The 24,275-nt window shown below is 38.9% G+C and overlaps 1 protein-coding gene across 4 annotated transcripts in view; it reads right to left on the bottom strand.

Annotated features, from left to right (window-relative positions):
* HAS3 (hyaluronan synthase 3) overlaps positions 1-24,275 on the bottom strand; it is a 202,548-nt gene that overhangs the window by 156,029 nt on the left and 22,244 nt on the right. For all 4 annotated transcript variants that reach the window (XM_027119458.1, XM_027119457.1, XM_027119456.1 and 1 more), the window contains exons 5-8: positions 23,109-23,245; positions 20,695-20,857; positions 17,394-17,476; positions 177-289 (exon numbers count right to left, since the gene is read on the bottom strand). In XM_027119458.1, coding sequence (XP_026975259.1) covers positions 177-289; positions 17,394-17,476; positions 20,695-20,857; positions 23,109-23,245 — 496 coding nt within the window. The remainder of the gene's footprint in view (positions 1-176; positions 290-17,393; positions 17,477-20,694; positions 20,858-23,108; positions 23,246-24,275) is intronic.

Consider the following 24,275-nt stretch of genomic DNA (forward strand, 5'->3'; position numbering starts at 1 on the left):
CTAGATCCAATCCCGTGCAATCTGCAAAGCTCTCTTTCTTTTCTAGAGGACTGTCAAATGTTCTCCTGACTTTGAAAGAAAAAAAAAATTATAAAGTGGCATAAGTCATATTCAAAATAAGAACAACATACAAGACTTCAGTATTTACAAACAATAAGGTTCTCTAGATTGCTTACCTTATGTGAGACACAGTGTGCTTGGTAAAACAGTAGAGAGAAAAGAGCACTCCCAGGACAGGAAGCAGGGAATCCACCAAAACTGTTAAAGGTTCATTCCCGACCACGTACACCTAGGGAAAAGGAAATGGTGGTACACTGAGTGCGAGGCCGGAGCAATGGGAATCAAACACCATACACGAATTAGCAGGGCTTGGAGGCTTATCTTAAGCAACACTCTAGCCCTGAGGTGAACAATTGTAGCTCTAAGCCTAAGGAAACCATCTGGGATTAGCAGACAGGCTGCATCAAAGGAAGACTAAAAAGGGAGCATTGCTCTTTCATGCGTGCAGCCTTAAGAGCTGCTGGGTGAACCAGGTAGGTGAACCCATTTTCTGACCCCTTCCTTTCCTACTTCTGACTACCTCAAGAGTCTCTTCACCTATTATTCATCAATACAATAATTATCTTACTGCTAAAGGCCCTGCTATTAGAAACTAACAAGCAATGACCACCAAATAGAAAAGCTTAAGACTAGATTTGAAAGAAAACAAAGCAAAACACAGCTTGCTCTAGATTTGTCATTCTTAAGATGTAACTGTCACATGGGCATGTCCTATTCTCTCCAGTTCAATAAATGTGCACCTAGATCTGCACTGGCTTCACAGGGTTAAGTGTGTGAGGATTCTGATGTTTATTAACAATAACTATGTTAACTGTTTTATTTGTACCTTTTAAAAAGGATTCAACAAACTCTTCTGAATCTACTGGAATCAAAGTACTGTTCTAAGCACTGTAGTGAATATAAAAGTGAACAAAAAAAAAAAAAAAAAAAAAAAAAAGTGAACAAGAATTGTTCTCTCTCATTGCTTGTGATCTAACAGGAAAAATAAAACAAACCAATAATAATAAGATTAATGTTAATATTATTATTATTCAAGGTGGATAATTTAAAGTATCTTATGAAGTGCCAAAATGCTATTCAAAACTCCAATCAAACACAATAGGATTTTATTTCACTTTATTTTTTAAAATTCTACAAGCTTACTGTTATTTATTTATTTATTTATTTATGGCTGCGTTGGGTCTTCATTGCTGCGCGTGGGCTTTCTCTAGTTGCAGCGAGCGGGGGCTACTCTTCATTGTGGTACGTGGTCTTCTCATTGCGGTGGCTTCTCTTGTTGCAGAGCATGAGCGTGCAGGCTTCAGTAGTTGCAGCATGCGGGCTCAGTAGTTCTGCCTTGTGGGCTCTAGAACACAGGCTAAGTAGTTGTGGTGCATGGGCTTAGTTGCTCCACGGCATGTGTGATCTTCCTGGACCAGGGATTGAACCCGTGTCCCCTGCATTGGCAGGTGGATTCTTAACCACTGGACCACCAGGGAAGTCCCCACAATAGGATTTTAAAATGCAATTCTGTTCTAATAAATTAACTAAAACTTGATGGTATAGACAATAATAATAATAAAAGAAGAAAGAGGATCTGACAATGATTACACACTTAATATGTATTCCAGAAACTATGCTGGGATTTTTATCTCCCGAGTACTATGTTAGATTTTTTAAAGAGTTTGCACATTAAAATTATAACTATCTCACGAAGTCTGTATTAGCAGACCTATTTTAAAGGACAAGGAAAGGGAAACGTCAAGAGGCTCTAATTTACAGAAAGACCATTGAGGTAGAAATCAATGATGTTTATGGGAAACTAAAGGTCATGGAGGCACAAGCTGGAAAAATCTCTGTGCTTTTCTAGAGAACCCTGTCCCTTTAAATCAAACCTAATTTTTCACACTCCTTAAGCCTCCCAACTCCTCTGTGGAGCCTGATAATGAAGGAGCCAGCTTCTTGTGCATGATCTAACCTCCATAAGCCCACCTAAATGAGGTGCAGCACTGTATGGCAGTGTTCAGAAATAATATGTGGGGCTAATTATGATATCACCAATTACAGGAGGTAAAAAAGAGATTCCCCCAGATAACGTAAGGGCCTACTGTTTGCCTCTGGATTGTGTGTTCCAGAGGTAATCCCTAAGGAGCCATCCTTCCTTACCAGCATCTTTAGTACAAAAAAACAAACAAACAAACAAACCAATGAAGCTAAATCTTTATGATTTACTGGGCTAAAGCACTTCAAACTTTAACATGAATTCAAATCAAGCACCTTTCTCAGAGGTGTATGCTGTTGTTGATAAACTCCAATTTTTTAATTCTCTTCTTGTACTTTTCTGTATTTTCTTACAAGGAATACAAAAAAACTGCACAGCTATTTATACATATACATATGTGATTCATTTTTATGTAAAGGTTCAGCGTATGTTCACTGAGTGCCAACTGTGTGCCAGACACGTCTGTGGTTCTGCGGATACGGTGGGAAACGAATTATCTGCTTCAAAGGAGCATACATTCTAGTGAGGGGACAGAAAATAAACAAATATATAATATCAGACAGTGACAAGTGCTAGAAGAAAAACAAGTTTAAAGGGATAGAGAGTGATGAGGGGAAGAGCGTGTGGAAAGAGGGAGAAATTAAGAATAACTCTTATCAATTCACCAATAATCCATTAAGTTCACAGATTAAGAATAGAGAAATTTTTTTTTCAAAGTGGAAAGATTTAAAGTCTCCTTTGGCTCAAACTGATCAATGAGTTTTCTCTATGAGAGCTCAAAGAACTTGAATGGCCTCTGCTTGACACATACAGGATTGTCACCTCCCTTCCAACATTAATAGTTAAAATTCCTCCTTGGAGTGAGCCCTAATCTACTTCTCTTTAAACATCCTTAACGGAAGTGTATCTATTTCCAAAAATTTTGGACTGGCCATCTATAAACAATCATCAAAATCCAGTTCTATTATCCACCTCATGGATTGCTCTGCATCCTAACGACAAGATTGCACTTTATAGATGAAAGACAGGCAGTAGTACTTATTAAACGGACCCAGCTCAAGTTCTACCTCTTCCATAGGCCTGCTGTATCATTTCACTGTCGAACTGTTCGTTCATTCTCTAATTCAAATATTCATTAAGCATCTAACCACCATTAATGACTTTTCTCCTATAAATTCCAAAAGCATTTTAGAGCTTGTAACACATAATCAGTTCTTGAATATGTAAGTCTCTGACCTCTTTAACTAGCCTGGCATGCAAAAGTCAAGTTCCCTACTTCAGCACCTGTAAGAGTAGATGATTAAGTTGTGTTACCTGAGTTTTTGGTGAATAAGCTGTTTAAACGCAGTTGTACACAATTTAAAGGAACACCACTGGGGGACTTGCCTGTGGCACAGTGGTTAAGAATCCACCTGCCAATGCAGGGGACACGGGTTCAAGCCCTGGTCTGGGAAATTCACACATGCCGCAGAGCAACTAAGCCCGTGCACCACAACTACTGAGCCTGCGCTCTGGAGCTCGCGAGCCACAACTGCTGAGGCCGCGTGCCACAACTACTGAAGCCTGCACGCCTGGAGCCTATGCTCCACAGCAAGAGAAGCCACCACAATGAGAAGACCACGCACCGTCATGAAGAGTAGCCCCCGCTCACCACAACTAGAGAAAGCCCGCACACAGCAACAAAGACCCAACGCAGCCAAAAATAAATTTAAAAAAAATAATAAAAGAACCCCACTGTTACTGCTTTTATAAAGCAAACAATAACTACCACTTATTGCACGTCCACTTAAGAATGAACCAGGTATTCAGCTAAACATTTAATATACAATCAATTCTCGCCAAGAGTCCTGCAAGTTAAACATTTTATTCTTATTCTAAAACTTTGGAAAACTGAGGATCAGAAAAGCTATGTTAGTTGAGCAAAGGTAAACTGTCAGTAAGTGACAGGGCCAGGATGAACCCAGATCTGTCTGACATAAAATCCATGCACAATCCATAGAGAAAGAAAGTGGACTAGCAGTTGTCAGGGCTGAAGGGAGGAAGAAATGAGGACTGAATGCCTAATGGGTATGGGGTTTCCATTTGGAGTGATGAAAAAGTTCTGGAACAACAGTGATGATGGCTGTGCAACACTGTAAATGCCACTGAATTATACACTTTAACATGGTTAAAATGTTAATTTTATGTTATGTCTATTTTACCACAATGTAAAAAAGAGCAAAGCATGTACCCCATGGCCTCCCAATACTAACCTCCTCCTGTACATAATGATATTTTTATTTCTTCAATCCCTAACTTTATCCCTGCTGTAGCCCCTCAGATTCAGTGGATCCCAGCTTGTCAGACTATTAATGACCCTATTCCTGTGACCTCTGCCAAGTAGGGCTGAAGTTCCCAGTGGCACCATGGACAGCACTCCTGTGCAGCCTCCTCTTCCTCCTACTAAGAGTCTTATATAGCTCCTTTCTACCAAGTCTTCCGGTAGCTCTCCAGGGTCACAGTTTAGCCAGTTCTTTCCAACGACAGTCCCCTCCTTCTAATCTCTTGCCTCACATTAAACTCAGATGCAGGTTAACAGTTTGGTCTGCACCTGACATCTAACATTACCCGCTGCTTATACTCCCAAAGTGGAATCTGGTCACTTTTCCCTTAATGTGGATTGCCCCACATCATTGACTTGTATCTGGAGTTTAGTGACCCATAAAGGGACATGGGAGGCTGGACTGATTCAGTCAATGCTGCACTGTGATCTCTTGGTGCCAGCACTGACAATGACCAAATACCCCAGAAAAAAAGAATCTTCCAATGAAGTCATACCACATACGGAAAAAACTGTTGGGGCTAGTTCCTCTCAGTTTCCTGCACACTAGGCTGGTGACAGTACCGACTGAAGAAGCAGTGAAGGCACAATAGGTAAGTTGTTCCTGCCCCACTGAGGGGAGGGCCTGCCTGCCCCGCCTCTGGGCCCTAACACCCAAGTGTTGTGGAATTTCTTTGGACTCTGCTTATGTGCAGTCTCTTTCTAGTAGGGGGTCTTCCCTGCTCACTAGGAGGCAAAGTGGGGTAGAGATTCAACTTCTGAAACACAATCTAATACTTGATATATTATTTCTACCTGTTGTAAAGATGTTCCATATCATTTGGAAGTCTCCTTTTTTTAGCAGTATAACTATCGTGCATGTTTCACATAGGGTTGTCTGTAAATAATTCCACTGAGCAGTTGAGAGACTTAACATGAATCAATTGACTTCTCTGAGTCTTAGTTTCCTTATCTGGAAAATAAAGAGGTTGGATTAATCAAGCTTTAAAACTCTTTCCTATCTACTCCAGCATTCCCTGACTTGACTGCAAGTTTGCTCATGGTCTTCTATACTTTTCTGGTACCTCAGCCATTAAGAGGTAAGACTAGTTGAAAAAAATGAAGCATCCCACCCCAAAATTTTTGAAACGTTGAATCTTCAACTTGACCAAGATGTAACAAATTTCTAACCCATCCTCAGGAGCTTTCTGTTCCATCAGTTCTGAAGTTAATACTCAAAAGATGAAATCCTGTTTAGCTGAAAGGTTTTCTGGTAACTCAAGTTTACTTGAGGTATCTGTACAACTAGGGATAACCAAACAAAATACCAAGAGATGGGAAAGCTGAAGCAGGGAAGGTATAGACAGACTCGCAAGGTACCTTTTTAATTCTTTGGTGTGAAAAAGCCTCTCTGAGAGTAAGTGAAATGGTGCTTTGAAGAAAAGTGGAATCTCTGTAACTACCTGCGGCTTTTCCAGTATAAATGTGTAGGACAGGACTGAGGGGCAAAATAAGAGGCCTGTATGGATCTAGGAAAACCAAAATGGCTCAGAAAAGATTAGTCAAGGAGACACATGGGTACCAATGACCCCACTGGGAACCTGGGGATTTCCTCATTCCTTTCTGGGGATTTCCACATTCATTTATGAATGCATCTTGGCTTTCTAGTACAGATCCAGCCCTGAGAAGAGGCCTCTGTGGTTAAGCCTCTCGATCCTTCATCTAAACTTAGAGGACTGGTGTTCTAACAAGTAAGAGAGGCATGTTTCTTGGTACTCTTAACTATGAATCATGCTCTATTGTAACTCTTTGTTTGCTTCACTGGGAATCAGGTAGCAGCTGATTCTTAATCATTTCTGTATTTGTAAACCAAGCAGAGCGGCAATCAGTAGGTACTTGGTAAATTTTTTGGTGACTGATTAACTGAATCAAAGAATGAATGGGGCTTCCCTGGTGGTGCAGTGGTTGAGAGTCCGCCTGCCAACGCAGGGGACGCGGGTTCGTGCCCCGGTCCGGGAGGATCCCACATGCCGCGGAGCAGCTGGGCCTGTGAGCCATGGCCGCTGAGCCTGTGCGTTCAGAGCCTGTGCTCCGCAACGGGAGAGCCCACAACAGTGAGAGGCCCGCGTAACGCAAAAAGAAAAAAAAAAAAATGAATGAACAAAGCAGACTGACTGCTGTTTACTTTCTCAAAAGTTCTACTTTTGTGGGGAAGTTACAATGCCCTATTTTCATTTTTTCTTTAAAAAAAAAGCTGAAGCTAGAAGTTATCAATCAATGCAAATTAACTGAACAGAATCACAGAACTTCAGCCATGGAAGGGAGAGCAGACTGAACAATAGAAGATTTGATTTTATTATATTGGCTTCTGTCTTCAGTGTCTGGAGGACTGAGTTTTTCTGGAAAGATTGACTGGAAATTTGAATTTAAGAAGAAAGGAAAAACCCAGAGGAATCAAAATGGTCAAAAGTATTAAGAATAGGACTTCCTGGTGGCGCAGTGGGTAAGACTCTGTACCCCCAATGCAGGGGGCCCAGGTTCAAGCCCTGGTCAAGGAACTAGATCCCACATGAATGCTGCAACTAAGAGTTCACATGCTGCAACTAAAGATCCCGCATGCCACAACAAAGATCCCGTGCCCCAACTAAGACCTGGTACAGCCAAAATAAATAAACAAATATACATATATATATATATTTTTAATCAAGTATTAAGAATAAATACGTGTTTCTGGTTCAAAGCAAACAAAACCGAAAGCAGCCCTCATGTGCTCATTTCATAGACTCCCATTATATTGTCAAACACATCCCTTAGAGACCGCTGCAAAGTCACCGAAAGAGCACTGGGAAGTCAGGAATCAGGAAACGTGGGTGTAAACTTTGTTTCTGCCACCTATGTGGTTGCCCAAATCCACACATTAAATGAGTGAACAGGGATAAGACATTTAAACCGCTCTAGGTCCCAGTTTCCTCATGGATAATATAATGTAGGCGTTAAGCTTTTAGCATAAGGACCAATTAAGATAATTCACGTTAAGGGCTTCCCTGGTGGCGCAGTAGTTGAGAGTCCGCCTGCCAATGCAGGGGACACAGGTTCGTGCCCCGGTCCGGGAAGATCCCACATGCCGCGGAGCGGCTAGGCCCGTGAGCCATGGCCGCTAAGTCTGTGCATCCGGAGCCTGTGCTCCGCAACGGGAGAGGCCACAGCAGTGAGAGGCCCGCGTACCGCACACACACACACACACAAAAAGATAATTCACGTTAAAATATTTTGTAAAATATATAGCCATATGCAAATGTTAAGTTTATTCCTAAATATTCTTGTTGATGCTACTGTGAATGGAACAGTTTTCTTAATTTATGGCCTTATCTTCTGCAGGGATATACAGGTATGGAAATACAAACATGATGAGCCTATTCAGAATCAAGCTGACTAAATCCTAACATTGAAATTCAATACAGGCTGGAACTTGATTCTACCCCAGTTAAAGATTAAACTAGTCAAATGCTGCCTTCTAAAATATCCCAGTGATCCTTTTGACAGTAGTGTTCTAGAACTTCTAATGCACTTACTGAGTTTAATTAAGACTTAGGAGAAGCGAACCAGGCAAGTTTTACTTAATATAGTATTTTGTACTGTGCATGCTTTCAGAGCATAATGCATAAAACAGTCTTTAAAAAAGAGTTTCCCTGAACCAAAAAGGAACTGACAGTTTTTTGAGCACCTTTTAAAGAACGCAATGACCCGGGCTTCCCTGGTGGTGCAGTGGTTAAGAATCTGCCTGCCAATGCAGGGGACACAGGTTGGAGCCCTGGCCCGGGAAGATCCCACATGCCGTGAAGCAACTAAGCCTGTGTGCCACGACTACTGAGCCTGAGCTCTAGAGCCCGCAAGCCACAACTACTGAGCCCACGTGCCACAACTACTGAAGCCAGCACGCCTAGAGCCTGTGCTCTGCAACAAGAGAAGCCACAACGAGGAGCCCACGCACCGCAACGAAGAGTAGCCCCCGCTCACCGCAACTAGAGAAAGCCCACGTGCAGCAACGAAGACCCAACAAAGCCAAAAATAAATACATAAATTTATTAAGAAAATAAAGAAAGAAAGAATGCAATGAGTCTAACAAAAGTTACCTTATTCAACCACCCGACAACTCAAGTGACACATTTAAGTCACCTAAAGTCCCATGGATAGTCAACCCTGGAGCCAAATTCCAATCTAGGTCCATCTGACTCAAAAGGCCAAGTGCTTTTCACTACACTATACCACAGAATCTGAACTGCAGCATTTAGAAAATCTAATGCTTAAATCTCACACATCCTTGAAGGATACTTTTTTTATTCCTTTGCATGTTATTCAAAGTCACAGTTCAACAGGAGATGGAAACATCCAGAAAGAATGATTGCCTTTAGGGAGGGTCCACAGGTGAGAGGGAGACTAACTTTTCACTGTAGAGCCTTTGGCACTTATTAAATTTGTACCATGTGCAAATATTATCTTTTCCAAACAGAGTGAGAGAAAGAGAGAGAGAAGGGAATGTTGGTCCCGGGACCAGCACTGTCACTCACTAGTGTGATTTGGGACAAGTCACTTCACAATCTTTTGGATTTTGTTTCCTTTACTGTAAAATGAGGGATTAATTTGTCAAAACCCAAAGAATGTACCACATCAAAGGTGAACCTTAATGTAAACTATGGACTTACAGCGATATTGACATGTCAACATAGGTTCACAAACCGTGACAAATACACCGTCCAGTGTGGGATGCTGATAGTGGGAGAGGCTGTGCACATGTGGGGGCAGAGAATACACAGGAACTCTCTGTACTTTCCACTCAATTTTTCTGTGAACCTAAAACTGCTCTAAAAAATAAAGTCTATTAAAAAAAATGAAGGATTATACTAAATTATTTCTAAAGTTCCTTCCAGCTCTAAGATTGTATTATTCTAATTTACTCTACACAAATAATTAAAAATTCGGAAGGAGGAGTCAACTGGTCAATCTGACAGAGAAAGTTTAATTAGAAATTCATTAAGATTAGATGGGGGGAAAAGATGTGAATAATCAAGGTCAAGATTTCCTAAACCTGGAAACAGAGAGCGAAAATGGAAATGAGAATGTAGAAAATAAACTCATTAGGTACCTTCTAGCCTTTCCTATCCTAAAATTTCTTCTGCCTTTAGGGAGTCTTGGGCAAGTACTGTGAGGAATACTAAAAGGCAACATCTCTCCACCCCCACTATCGAATTCTGGCCATTCCTCTTAAGAGCAAGAAAATATCCAAATCAGAAAGAACTGGAATTCTTTTACCCTGCCCTACCCAGAACCAGTCTCTATGCAATATGGGCCTCTCTTCACCTCTGTAGGCAAAGAAAAAAACACGACTCCCTCTCATACCAGGGAGGACAAAAGAATATAAACATTCTAGAGATTAGGCCCCAGACACTCAGAGGCAGAGGAGACAGAATGGGAAGCCACTGGACCAAAAGCTATTTGAGCAGCATATGCCCTTTTTGGCTTACATAATTTTACCAGAAATAAGGTACACACATAGAAATGACAAGAATTATTTATGCAGATGAAGTACAAGTGGCTATGCCAAGTTTTCATTTCAATTCGACTAGCATTTGCATATATACCTGTACTGCTGAGAACTTTCCACCTGGCCCACCAGAGCCACACTGCTCTATTCCCTGCTGTATGTGAAGGATGCAAGTGTAAAAAGCCCTTCCCTTGTCATTGTTCCTGCCATAAAATTTTCATTCAGAGAGCTGAGAGTTTATTCCTTTAAATACCAAAATGTACTTATATTTTAACAATTTTGGAAGGAAATATTTCTAAAATGAATTATATGCAATCCCTTCCTTCTTAAACAAAGTATACTGAACACAGTGGTCCCAACATACTTTGCTTTTCAACTGATTATGCCCTTTGGGGGTATTTTTTCTGTCTCTTTCCTTGGTCCTCTCTGCTCTTGTCATTGTGCCTTAGTTAGTCTAACTAACTTCTAATTTGTTACTTCTAATTCTGCTATGGTCTTAAAAATCAGATAACCAGTCTGACCAGGACTGTGTATAAAGCAAAGAAGAAACTGGCTCTGAGGACTAAGGGGCTCTGCAGTTAGACTGAGAAGGCAGCCAGATGGACAGCTGTCATAACACAGGTGACATGGGGTGTTAAATTGGAAATGTCAAGTGAAGCACCAAGATAAAATAGACTTAAAACTCCAAAGTAAGACACCAGACTATGATGAGATCAAGACTATAAAAACTCCTCATTCAGAAAGAGGGTAGAGAAGATCAAAGGTGTGGGGACTGAGAAGAGACTGATGAGGAGGATTTCTTTAGAGAAAGCTGTTGGTCAGAGTGAGTCCAATCCCACAACCCACCAATGATAAAAAGACAACCCAATTTAAAAATAGGCAAAAGGGGCTTCCTTGGTGGCGCAGTGGTTAAGAATCCGCCTGCCAATGCAGAGGACACGGGTTTGAGCCCTGGCCCGGGAGGATCCCACATGCTGCAGAGCAACTAAGCCCGTGCACCACAACTACTGAGCCTGTGCTCTAGAGCCTGTGAGCCACAACTACTGACCCCATGTGCCACAATGACTGAAGCCTGGCGCCTAGAGCCTGTGCTCTGCAACAAGAGGAGCCACCACAATGAGAAGCCCACGCACCGCAACAAAGAGTAGCCCCCGCTCACCACAACTAGAGAAAGCCCGTGCGCAACAACGAAGGCCCAATGCAGCCAAAAATAAATAAATAAAATTAATTTTTAAAAAATAAAAATGGGCAAAGGTTCTTAACAGAAATTTCTCCAAGGAAGACATCCAAATGGCCAATAAGCACATGACAGGCTGTTCAACATCATTAGTCATTAGGGAAATGTAAATCAAAGCCACAAGGAGATGTTACTTTACTCCCACTAGGAAGGCTATTTTTTAAAAAAGGATGATAACAAACGTTGACCATAATCTGGATAAACTGGAATTCTCATATATTGCTGGTGGGAATGTAGAATGGTGTGGCCACTTTAGAAAATGATCTGGCAGTACCTCAAAAGGTTAAACATAGAGTTACCATATGATCCAGCAATTCCACTCCTATGTATACACCCAAGAGAAATGACAACATACATACACACAAAAACCTGTACATGAATGTCCACAGCAACACTGTTCATAACACTCCAAAATGTGGAAACAACACAAATTTCCATCAGCTGATAAACAGGTAACAAAATGTGATATAACCATACAACAGAACACCATTTGGCATTAAAAGGTATGAAGTACTGCTTCATGATAAAATACGGATGAATCTTAAAAACACTGAAGAGCCAACTACAAAAGACCACATATTATATGATTTCATTTACATAAAATGTCCAGAATAGGCAAATCTACAGAGACAGAAAGTATATTAGTGGTTGCCTAGGGCTGGGGGCAAAGTGGAGAGAATGGGAGGTTACAGCTAATAAGTATGGAGTCCTTTCAGGAGGGATAAAAATATTCTAAAATTAGATTGTGGTGATGGTTGCACAACAGTGTGAAATACCAAAAACACTGAACTGAGCACTTAAATCGGTGAATTGTGAGGTATGTGAGTTCCATCTCAATAAATCTGTTAAAAAGAAAAGGAGAGAGAGAGAGAGAGAGAGAGAGAGGGAACACCAGAGCTGGAAATGTTCCCAAATGCCTCTCTAAAATTAAAACACCCTCTTGTACCCTCTTGTTACCGAGTGAGTTGCTGGATCAATTCAACCATCCCAGATGTTTTCCTTATTTCCTGCCTTTGAGCTGTACTCTATAATTTAGTATTAGCAGAAAGTTAATAAAGACAACATACTCTTTGTTGCTAAATTCTACACAATGTTTACCATTTTCCTCCAACGTACACATTTCCTCTGTTTTCCCTCTGCAGCTGAGCTGCCAAAACCTTGTAGAGAGAATAAACTTCTACACCCCTTCCTGCTTTCAAGACAGTCCCAGCCCTTGTGCAAAACCAAGTGTCTACAGCAAACTAATGTTTTGCTTGTCTCTCCAGGAGGTTTTTAATTCACTAAACTGTTCACCGAACAATGAGGGTTTTTCCCGCCTTATGGGGGGCAACAATAGGAGAAATGGCAAGGACTATTTCTCAATCTCTCTGATTTTTAGAGGCTAATTCACTTGCCAGAAAGAAGCTGTTTTGCTTTCCTTTCCTCCTAAAAGCAATTTATTGACATCTACCTAACACTATGAGGGGTTTGTACCAAAGTTTAGACAAAATTAGTCCTACTCCTACCAGCACTTTCAAGTCTTTCTAACATTCCACACCTGGCTATTTTACAATTTTTCATCATGATATTTCTTAGATGGAACGTGACTGAAGATAACCTTTCTAAAAGTTATTTGGGCTTTATTCTCTAATTCAGAAAGTTTGCTTTCTAGATTGCTCTGTATAATTCCTTGTCTTCATATTATCTGAAAAGTCCCTGCCTACCAACAGGTAGAACAAGATATAAGAACTTTCTTTTCGTAAGTCTCTAAAATGAGGCATTAAAAAATAAAAACAGCATTATAGCCACTAAGTCATCAGGTCCTGTTTTATCTATGAACAATTTAATTCTACACTTGTGTGCCAGGTCAACATTGTAAAGGGTGTACTCTGGTTTTTTTAACAGCAAAATTAAATAAAAGGGTAGTAAATACCCAACTTTTAGTAAAAAGTGAGTGTTACTGAGAATGAGTTTTGAATTTTTAAGCAGCATATATTTATATCTACAAATTTATTAGTATCATACATAAAGCTTAAACCAAACCAAAACAAAAGCTCTTTCTTATCTGAAAGAACATGATTTAAGATTTACTTTACACCCTCATACACTGCTGGGGGCAATGTAAAATGGTGCAACCCCTTTGAAAATGATCTGACAGTACCTCAAATGGTTAAACATAGAGTTACCATATGATCCAGCAATTCCACTCCCAGGTATATACCCAGGAGAAATGAAAACATATGTACACAAATAACTTGTACACAAATGTCCACAGCAGCATTATTCATAATAGCCAAAATGTAGAACCCAAATGTCCATCAAATGGTGAATGGATAAACAAAATATGGTAAATACTTATAACAGAATACTATTCAGCAATAAAAAGGAGTGAAGTACTGCTTCATGCTACAATCGAGATGAACCTTTAAAGCATCATGTTAAGTGAAAGAAGCTAATCACAAAAGACTACATATTGTATGACTCCATTTATATGCAATGTTCAGAATAGGCTAATCTATAGAGACAGAAAGTAGATTAGTGGCTGCCTAACGCTGGGATGTGGGGAGTGGTGTGGGTTTCTTCTGGGGTAATGAAATGTCCTAAAGTTGACTGTGATGACAGCTGCACAAATCTGTGAATATACTAAAAGGCCACTGATTCGCACACTGTAAATGGGTAAATGTACGGCACATAAAATATATCTCATGAAGTCGTCTAAAAAAGATTTACTCTACATCCAAATGTCCATCAACTGATGACAAATAAACAAAATATGTATATATTCATAAAATGAAATATTACTTACAATAAAAAGGGACAAAATATTGATACATGCAACAACCTGGATGAACCTCAGAAACATGATGCTAAGAGGGAGAAGCCAGTCACAAAAGAACACTTATTGCATGAGTCCCTCATATAAAATATGCACAAAAGGCAAATCCACAGAGATACAGAGCAGGTTAGTGGTTGCCTGGGGATTAGGTGTGGGACCAAGGAGTGACTATAAATAGGCACAATGGATCTTTTTGGGGTGATGGAAATGTTCTAAAACTGTAAGGTGGTGATAGTTTCACAACTCTGTAAATTTCCTGAAAAAGCACTGAATTGTATACTTAAAACATTATTTTTTGATCTGTAAAGTCTATTTCAATAAGGCTGTTTTATTAAAAAAAGATTTATTTTAAAAATATTTTAAAGAGGCAAATAACTCAAGTATTAAAATGGGTAAAAAACAAATGAACAGGCAAGTTAAAGAAGAGAATATATGAATGAACCAAAAGACAAAAAAACGTTCAACGTCACTAGTAATAAGAGAACTAACTGCTAGCCAAAACCACAATGCACCTAACAGATAGACAAAACTCCCTGAAAAAAACTCAAATGTCTACCAAGAGAAGAATAAACAAATAAATGATGATATAGTCATAAAACAGAATAATATCTGGCAGTAGAAATGAATGGATTAAAGTTAGATATATTACAATGCCATTTAAATAAAATTTAAAATCATGCACAACAATACTAAAAACAGATTAAGGAATCATAAATACAAATTTAGGATCGTGGTTCCCATTGGGTGAGGAGCAAGGGAAATGTGATCAGAGATGGGTTCACAGAGGATTTCAACTGAATTGGTAATGTGTAATTTTTTAAGCTGAGTGGTGGGTACATGAGTGTTTTATTCTTCATTTTTTATTTGGTTTGTTTGAACCATTTCATAACAAACTAAAATTTAAAAATTTACTCTAGGGCTTCCCTGGTGGCGCAGTGGTTGAGAGTCCGCCTGCCGATGCATGGGACACGGGTTTGAGCCCCAGTCCAGGAAGATCCCACATGCTGCGGAGCGGCTGGGCCCGTGAGCCATGGCCGCTGAGCCTGTGTGTCCGGAGCCTGTGCTCCGCAATGGGAGAGGCCACAACAGTGAGAGGCCCGTGCACCGCAAAAAAAAAAAAAAAATTTACTCTAAAATGTTTAATTTACTGCCATAGAAAAGAAATAAGAAATGTGGAATAGAAATTTTTAAAGTATTGAAATATAATTCACATACCATAAAATTCACTCTCTAAAATGTACAGTTCAGTGGTTCTTAGTATATTCACAAAATTGCACAACCATCACCACTATCTAATTCCAGAACATCTTCCTTACCTCAGAAAGAAACCTCATTCCCACTATCAGCCACTCCCAACTCCCCAGCCTCAGCCACTAGCAATCACTAATCTACTTTCTGTGTCCATGAATTTGCCTATTCTGAACATTTCATTTAAATGGAATCATACAATGGGTGGTCTTTTGTGTCTAGCTTCTTTAAACATTAAAAAATCATAATTTTAAACTGTTTATCCACTTGCCTCTGTGCACTAAACAGAAGCAGCATCACCGACTTTCCTCACTGTTAGTGGGCAGAATGACAGTGGTCCCCTCCTGTGGCCCTTGGCAGACCAGTTCCATGTGGCTCACCAGGGTCCCAAGGGATGGGGAGTTTCCCCAACTCAGAGGGGCTGACTGTGGGGTCTCTTCCAATCACCCCTTCAGTGTGTGGTGACGAGTCTCGGGTGCCTGTCTACGTGGACTTATAGATGGTAGTATCCGGTTATAATCAAAGGGCCCTCACAGAATGAACAAGGGGCTTAAGCTTCCTGCCAAGAACCAGCCGGCTGCAGAGGCCAAAGATGCAAACATAGGGGAGGGTGTGGCAACGAGGGGATGGCAACACTGACAGTGCTTGCTCCCCTACAAGCGCTTCAAGTTACTGGTAAAACCAATGACCAACTAGGATCGGCAAAAATTAGACACTGCCAAGAACACTAATGAAATATAAATTTAAGAACATTACAGAAACTGTGGCCCCAGGGCCACTGTACACCTAGGTACACAGAGTGATTAGCAACAGATTCTTTTCATCTGTATTTAATATGTACTTAGCATTCCCTTTTGTACACTATACTGCAGTTTACATTAAGATATACCTAAATAGGAAAAAAAAAAGTGTTCATCCATGTTGAAACGTGTATCCATACTTTATTCCTTTTTACAGATGAAAAATATTCCATTATATGAACATATCACATTTGTTAATTCATTCATCAGTTGACAGACATCTCAGTTGTTTCCACATTTTGGCTATTATGAATAATGATGCTATGAACATTTGTGTACAGGTTTTGTATGAATATGTTTTCACTTCTCTATAACTAAGAGTGGAATTGTTGAGTCATATGATAACTCTATGTTTAACTTTTTAAGGAACTGCCAAACAATATATTCCCAAAGTGGCTGTACCTTTTTACATGAAATATAATTCTGAAAGCTGTTTATTCTTGTAAATGTTTTTAATAGTAAAATATTATTATAAATGTATTGAGGGACTTCCCTGGTGGCGCAGTGGTTAAGAATCCACCTGCCAATGCAGGGGACACGAGTTCGAGTCCTGGTCCGGGAAGATCCCACATGCCACAGAGCAACTAAGCCCATGTGCCACAACTACTGAGCCTGCGCTCTAGAGCCCACGAGCCACAAACACTGAGCCCGCATGCCACGACTACTGAAACCCGTGCACCTAGAGCCCGTGCTCCTCAACAAGAGAAGCCACCGCAATGAGAAGCCCACACACTGCAACGAAGAGTAGCCCCCGCTCACCGCAACTAGAGGAAGCCTGCGCACAGCAACAAAGACCCAATGCAGCCAAAAATAAATCAATAAATTTTTAAAAAATGTATTGAAATAAACTTTAAAGAAGAATATTTACCCCAGTGCCATCTGGGCTTAACACAATGGATTTCATTTTTGTCTAAAAATATGTATTTCATATATATTTATAAGATTGCAATCATAGAGAACATATAATTTATATATTTTTTCATTTTCAGTATATATTTCGGAAGTCATTTCTATGACTCATTTATTCCAACTTCTTTATGATGATGATTCTATCAAAAAATTATAAAGTAGATTCAATATTATCATACAGTAAATTTTAGGAAGCCTACAGTATTGCAAATTCCTTTGTCAATTCCTTCAATGACACACTTGCATCAGTGGCATGTGTCACTTAGAGAATCTGAACTGTTTAAGATTCAGAGTAAATGATGAAATTGACAGAGTTTCAAAATGTATCGGTTTTTTCACTAACAACTTAACAGTTTCCAGTTTTCAAGGTAAAAAGATTTTGATGGTTTGGAATTTAAGATTAGTCATTCCAATTCTTGAAGTACCAGTTTAAAAGGCAAAATTATTTTAAAAGACTAAGTACAAATATTAACTGAAAACACTAGTGACTCAAATTACCAACCTTATATACATCCTCAATACATCTACTAAGTTCTTCTTCTGTCACCAAAATGGTCCCTGGCACCATGTCACTCTCTGAAACCTCTAAGGAAAAAAAAACAAAATTACCCACACTCAGCACCTCATTGAATAGAAGAAGCTGGGCCTAAGGAAAAAAGTTTTACTAGAAAGTTCAGGAAGTAACAGCTAAAATTAGAAAATCAACATAGTTACAATACAGCATCATTCAAATACAATATTTCACAGAATGTTTCATTGATTATAAACATGCATTGTTATTTTATGTATCACTAAGAAAGAAAAAAACACTGCCAAGTAACCTATGAAACATTATCACTTGGGATTTTAATTTTAAATTAATGAATGAAAAGTTGGACATTAAATTAAGTGAAAATGGCAGAATCAATGGTTGTGTCTGGGTGACTGGTACACAGGTGTTCATTATACTATTCTCTGTACATGTGTTTGAAAATTTCCCTTTAAAAAGTTTTAAGGGACTTCCCCGGCGGTCCAGTGGTTAACACTCCGAGCTTCCACTGCAGGGGGTACAGGTTCAATCCCTTGTCAGGGAACCAAGATCCCACATGCTGCTTGGTGTGGCCAAAAAAAAAAAAAGTTTTAAAACAGAGCTTTTTAAAAAAAGTATTAAGAGAACTCTCCTAGATTTATTTTATACAGTATTGTTATATGTCATTTTTTTTTTCCTTTGTCCACTCCATGCAGCATGCAGGATGTTAGTTCCCCGACCAGGGGTCGACCCTGTGTCCCATGTAGTGGAAGTACGAAGCCCTAACCACTGGACTGCCAGGGAATTCCCTATCATTCTTGATACAAGCTAAATAATTGGAATAAACAGGATAAGGAATTAAAACTGCACATTAAGTGTCCAACTCTTCTGAAACATTTCAACACCATTACCAGTATCTATGTTTTGCCATAATATATCGTTCTCTGTGCCACAGAGTACAGTGATGTGATATCCTTAAGAGTCCTCCACTTTACTATTGTCTTCAAGATTTTCTTCTAAGTCACTGACATCCATTCTACAAATTTTAACGCTCATTTGCAGGCACAACAATGCCACAATTGCTACCTGGCCAACAATGATCGTGAGATGGGCAATTAGAGTTGCTAAAATGTGAAAAAGATTTCGAAAATAAAATTTTTTTTTAATGTGAAAAAAAGTGCATCTTGGAATTGATAAAATATGATAATTCATCATAATTGCCACATAGTCCTAAAAATGTGATGCAATATGAAAAACAAAATAAGAAAGCTTATACTTTAGAGATTGTTTTTCCAGGGGCAATGATGGGGTATATATATAAGATCAGTCATATTCTTACCCAATCCTTTTTGTTATCAATAGATTGTATATGCAAAACATGTAGCTGGTGTTACAGATATAACCTAACACATGAAAATGCAGGGTAAATAGGTGTCCAATAAATATTTTTTGAATGAATGAACAAGGCCCAGGACAAAAATAATTGACCCACAACTGGACTGAATCTAGGCGTCCCAAGCACAGTGCTCTAGACCAGGGGTCAAACTTGAACACACACTTGAATTACCAAAAGGGCCTTTTAAAACAGTGTTGGGTCCCACATCAGAGTTTCTAATTCAGTAGGTCTGTGGTGGAGCCCAAGAAGCTGTATTTCTAATAAATTCCCAGGTGATGCTGATGCTGCTAGTCCTGGGACCACACTTTGAGAACACACTCCAGACTAAAGGAAACACCTAGTCAGTCACAGACAAGAAGATAAATAGATTAGTATTGAGGTATAGTCTTAACACATGAAATTAGACATAAATGCTAGGCCTTAATGACAAGGGCCAACAGAAATAATACTTCATTTTTTGAATCATTTTTTGAAGAAATACTAATTCTAGACTAGATTTTTATTAAATGTATAAAGGAATTTTAATTATTTATTCAAATACGTTTATCATGTCTGAATAATCACAAATTTCACTCCACCAAAGCTCAATCTCATGCTTACTATGCACAAGAATTAGATTTTCTCCATTCTCACCCACCTAAACCCCTCTAAACACACTCAGAAAAATTTACACTGTAAATGACTTTTATACAAAGTCTACAACAGAACTAAATTGGGCTTAACCACAACATCAATTTTTCTCTTTATTTTTAACCTCAGAAAAGACTATATGGAAAGGTTTTTTTTACTCACTAAGAATGCTGAAATGATACTCTGTATCCCAGCATTAATCTCAATAAAGCATGAACACACACTGCGGGAAGTGCTGAAAATGTCAATCTTTTAACACATTAAAACTGGCCAAATCTGGGAAAATTTAAGCTTCAAAATGAATGATAGGAATGTTCAGTCACCCACTGAATAAAAAAAGAATCTATGAATGTGTATTGATACTTAAATAATTATTCTTTTAAAAAGAGATGAGGCAAGGAGAAAAGAAAAGCTCTTCCTTACAGAAGAATACCAACTAACAAATTAGAAACAATAAAAAAAATAGAAAGTCACCATTTTATGAGCAAAAATCATCAGTGGATACTAAACCACAGTATGAAGGACTGTTGGGAAACAGGATATTCACACTGTCTCATACGTCTATCATCCCACAGATTATTATTAATTACAAAGGGAGGAAGGTATTTTTACAGTGGAGAAATCTGGTTGCTACTACTTTAATCAAACAGTCAAATTTAACATCACTAATAATGGAATAAACTGATAACATGTGCCCCTAATCTGATGGACTAAAAAAAAAAAAAAAAACCATCATACGTAGTACTCCTGCCAAAATGTTAACCTGGATCTAATCAAGAGGAAACAATGAGACAAATACAAATTGAAGAACATTCTATAACCTGGGCTTCAAAAGTGTCAGAGTGAAAGACTATTAGGGATCTATTCTACATTACAGAAAACTAAAAAGACATAACAAGTAAATGCAATGTAATTTTTAAAAAACAGCTATAAAGGAAATTCTTGAGACAAATAAAAGATTTGAATAAAGTCTGTATATTCGACGTCTGCAACTAACTCTCAAATGCTTCAGAAAAAAAATACGTATGTGTGTAGGAAGAGAGAAAGAGAAAGTGAACATGTCAAAATGTTAACTATGTGAAGTATATAGGGGTAGGACACTGCATTCTTCTTAGAACTTTTATGAAGTGGATTTTTCAAAACAAAAAATTGGGGGAACAAAAAGTAAAATTAAAGACAATGAACTACCATAGACTTAAGTTATTTAAATCCAAAACACGGAAGAAGGTCCTTTAGAGGGACAGCGAACCACCAGACTTCTTTCTTTACCTGCTGTATTTAAACATCGATGAAGAGGAACTAACACTGGCTGAAGTAAGTACTTTGCTGCCAGTTGTGGCCGTTCTCTTGACATAGTTATAAAGGTAGTGGTGGCAACTCTCTGAAATTGTAGTCCTGTCAATTTATCTTGAAAGTGAAATAAATCCAAAATCTGAAAGAAAAATTACATGTAAATACCAGGCTCTTTGCAAGAAGCATTACATTAACTAAGAAGACAACACATTAATTTCTTTACAGCAAAAAATAAATTTACTGCAGTAACACTGATCCAATAGAAGTTTTTTTTTTTAATTTAACAACCCAGTGTCAAAGGGTATGAGAACTGAAGGAGCTGTGTTTTTATTAAAAAATTTTATCAGATTTATAAAATACGTGCTCATTGTAGGAAATTTGGAGAATAAATTTTTAAGAAGAAAATTAAATCTTCCCAAATTACTATAAACATTTTGGGTGTATTTTTTTCCACTATGTCTCCTGTATAATTCTTTTTTCTTTTCAATTAAGGCCATACTTAATATTCAGTTTTGTGTATTGCTGAAACCTTCTCATACTGTTATAAATTCCTCAAAAATATTATTTCCAGATATTCAGTTTTTCCCCAAAATTTTGCTATGATAAATAGCAATTATGGGGTCAAGGTGTATAAATATATTCAGAATCTGAAGAGCCTGTCAGTTCTGAACAAAAGTCTACTTTATTCTCAAAAATAAACACTGATCTCTCGTGCTTGAGTTTAAGCACCCAACTGAAAAGCACATTCTGTTCCTGGCTTAAAACTGACTCTTGTACTTTTTGTAGACAGGAGAATCTTCTGTTCAAAAACTGTATGTGACCTCTGACACTGCCAAAGAGAGAGAAAGTAAGTAAGATTAAAACCTATGACTTGATTTTATCATTTCCTTAAGTGCCCAAACTATAGCTACTAGTTTTGGAAAATATTTACTCATCATTGCAAATGATAACTTTATCCTGTAAGATAATTTATACTTAATATTTTCCAGTATAAGATTTTGCATTGTGATATTTGTTCCCATGCATGCCTACCCATGAGAATCCTGCAGACCAGCATAACAACTGAATGACTTTCTTCACACTGTACTCCAAAAGGCATATCTTACATCTAAACGCATGGGGAGTGCTGACTAAGAACACTCCTTCCACACTTTCACCTAATCAGATTAACAAAGAAAAGTTTTGTAACACATTGCATAGGCAAAAGTGTGGGAAAACAGATACATAAATAATATCAATCAAAAATTTAAATACACATACCCTTTAAGCCAGTAATGTCAATTCTAAGAATTTTCCCTGTGATAATACTTGCACATAGGCAAGATTTATAGATATTAACTGGAACATGGTTTGTAACAGCAGAAGAATGGAAACAACTTAAATGTCCATTAATAGGAACGTAGGTAGGGCTTCCCTGGTGGTGCAGTGGTTAAGAATCCGCCTGCCAATGCAGCGGACACGGGTTCGAGCTCTGGTGTGGGAAGATCCCACATGCCGCGGAGCAACTAAGCCCCTGTGCCACAACTACTGAGCCTGTGCTCTAGAGCCCGCGAGCCACAATTACTGAGCCCACGTGCCACAACTACTGAAGCCTGTGCACCTAGAGTCCATGCTCCACAACAAGAGAAGCCACCAAAATGACAAGCCTGCACACTGTAACAAAGAGTAGCCCCTGCTTGCTGCAACTAGAGAAAGCCCATGCACAGCAACGAAGACCCAATGCAGCCAAAAATAAATAAATTTATTTATTTATTAAAAAAAAATAGGAAGCTAGTTAAATAAATTATGGTACATAATATGATGATGAAATACCTATGTACCCAAGAAAAAGAATGATGAAATGATCTCTAAGGTACACTGTTAAGTGAGAAAAGCAAAACTGAAAAACCGTGTGTGGAGCATGTTATCATTTGGATAAAAATTAGAATATATACACAGATATACACACATATAGTTGTATACACATGATACACAGACTACCTCTGCAAAATAAATAAGAAATTGGTACAGAGACGGGAGGGAAACTTACTTTTCCATTTACTCTTTTGTGCTTTTAAATTGTGTACCATGTTAATTTACCTTGTTTATTAAATACCTATTTTTTAAAAAACTAATAAAAAACACAGAAAAGATAATGAATATGATGAAACTGTAGTTTCATATTCCAGCTCTGAGAGCAAGCTAGTCAGTTATTAATGGTTAGGGGTTCTGAAACCTAACAGGTCAGTCTCTCCCACAGGTTTTTAATCAGTTATTAAGAAGGCCCCTCACTGAATAATAAACTTAAACATTATATTGTTTTTAACTCAATATCAGACGAACATTAAAAGTCCTCTTTTTATAAATAAGCAGATAATCCGCAAACAGTCAAAAGAAACAAAATGATTTACCTGGGGGCAGATATCTCTATAATAATCCTCTGGTGAAACAGACTGCTGGGGACAAGAGGCCAAAATCTTTGCAATCAGGTCACACTTCTTCCAATCGGCAGCTGTGGCCTCAGCATCACTCCCACCAGCCGCCCCGGCTGTCAGCAATGGACAGAGATATCAAAAACTCATCGCAGTTCACCACAGAAGGTCCTTAAAATTTACAGTAAAAACTATTTTTTCCCTACTGAAAGCTGTTAATTTCCTCTGTAAGATAAGCTATCCCTCCGTACTTTCCTTTTGATGTTGGTTTCTGCGAGGCTCAGAAAAAAGCAGCACTTAACCATTGTAATGATATTATTCATACGACTTGAACACTAGCTTCTTCTTAGTATTTATTACTTTTTAAATGATTAATATTATTATTCTGTCTCTTTATATACGTCATGTATTTCAAAGTGTCTTTTTTTTTTTTCTTTTGGCTGTGTTGGGTCTTTGTTGCTGCACACGGGCTTTCTCTAGTTGCGGCAAGCGGGGGCTACTCTTCGTTGTGGTGCGCAGGCTTCTCACTGTGGTGGCTTCTCCTGTTGCAGAGCACGGGCTCTAGGCATGCAGGCTTCAGTAGTTGTGGCACATGGGCTCAGTAGTTGTGGCTCGCTTGCGGGCTCTAGAGCGCAGGCTCAGTAGCTGTCATGCACAGGCTTAGCTGCTCTGCGGTGTGTGGGATCTTCCTGGACCAGGACTCGAACCCATGACTCCTGCATTGGCAGGTGGATTCTTAACCACTGTGCCACCAGGGAAGCCCTCAAACTGTCTTAAACCAAAACTGTGGAGTAACAGGTCCCAAATTTACCTTACCATCTTAGATGATTAGAAAATGGGACAAAATACGTAAACAATGGTTTTCAGACACTGGACAACAAGCAGCCCAAGAACACTGAACCCTAAGAGAATGGAAGCAAAAAAGTGAGTCCCATGAATACCCTAGCCTATTACCTAGAGAGAGTTTTGAGGCTACACCACAGCTAAGGAGAGCCCAAACGAAGCCTGCCACCTTGTCGAATTAAAGAAACACAGTTCAGAGTTCAGGGAGACCAAAACAGAATTTTCAGGGCAAAACACCAGAGAAGTGAAAGCTACACAAAGAGGGAGCTCCAGAGATCTGCAGGGGAATCCTCTCTCAAGTCT

The sequence above is a fragment of the Aethalodelphis obliquidens genome, unplaced genomic scaffold, assembly GCF_003676395.1.
Source record: "Aethalodelphis obliquidens isolate GAN/ISIS:26980383/991018 unplaced genomic scaffold, ASM367639v1 scaffold20, whole genome shotgun sequence".
Taxonomy (NCBI): Eukaryota; Metazoa; Chordata; class Mammalia; order Artiodactyla; family Delphinidae; genus Aethalodelphis; species Aethalodelphis obliquidens.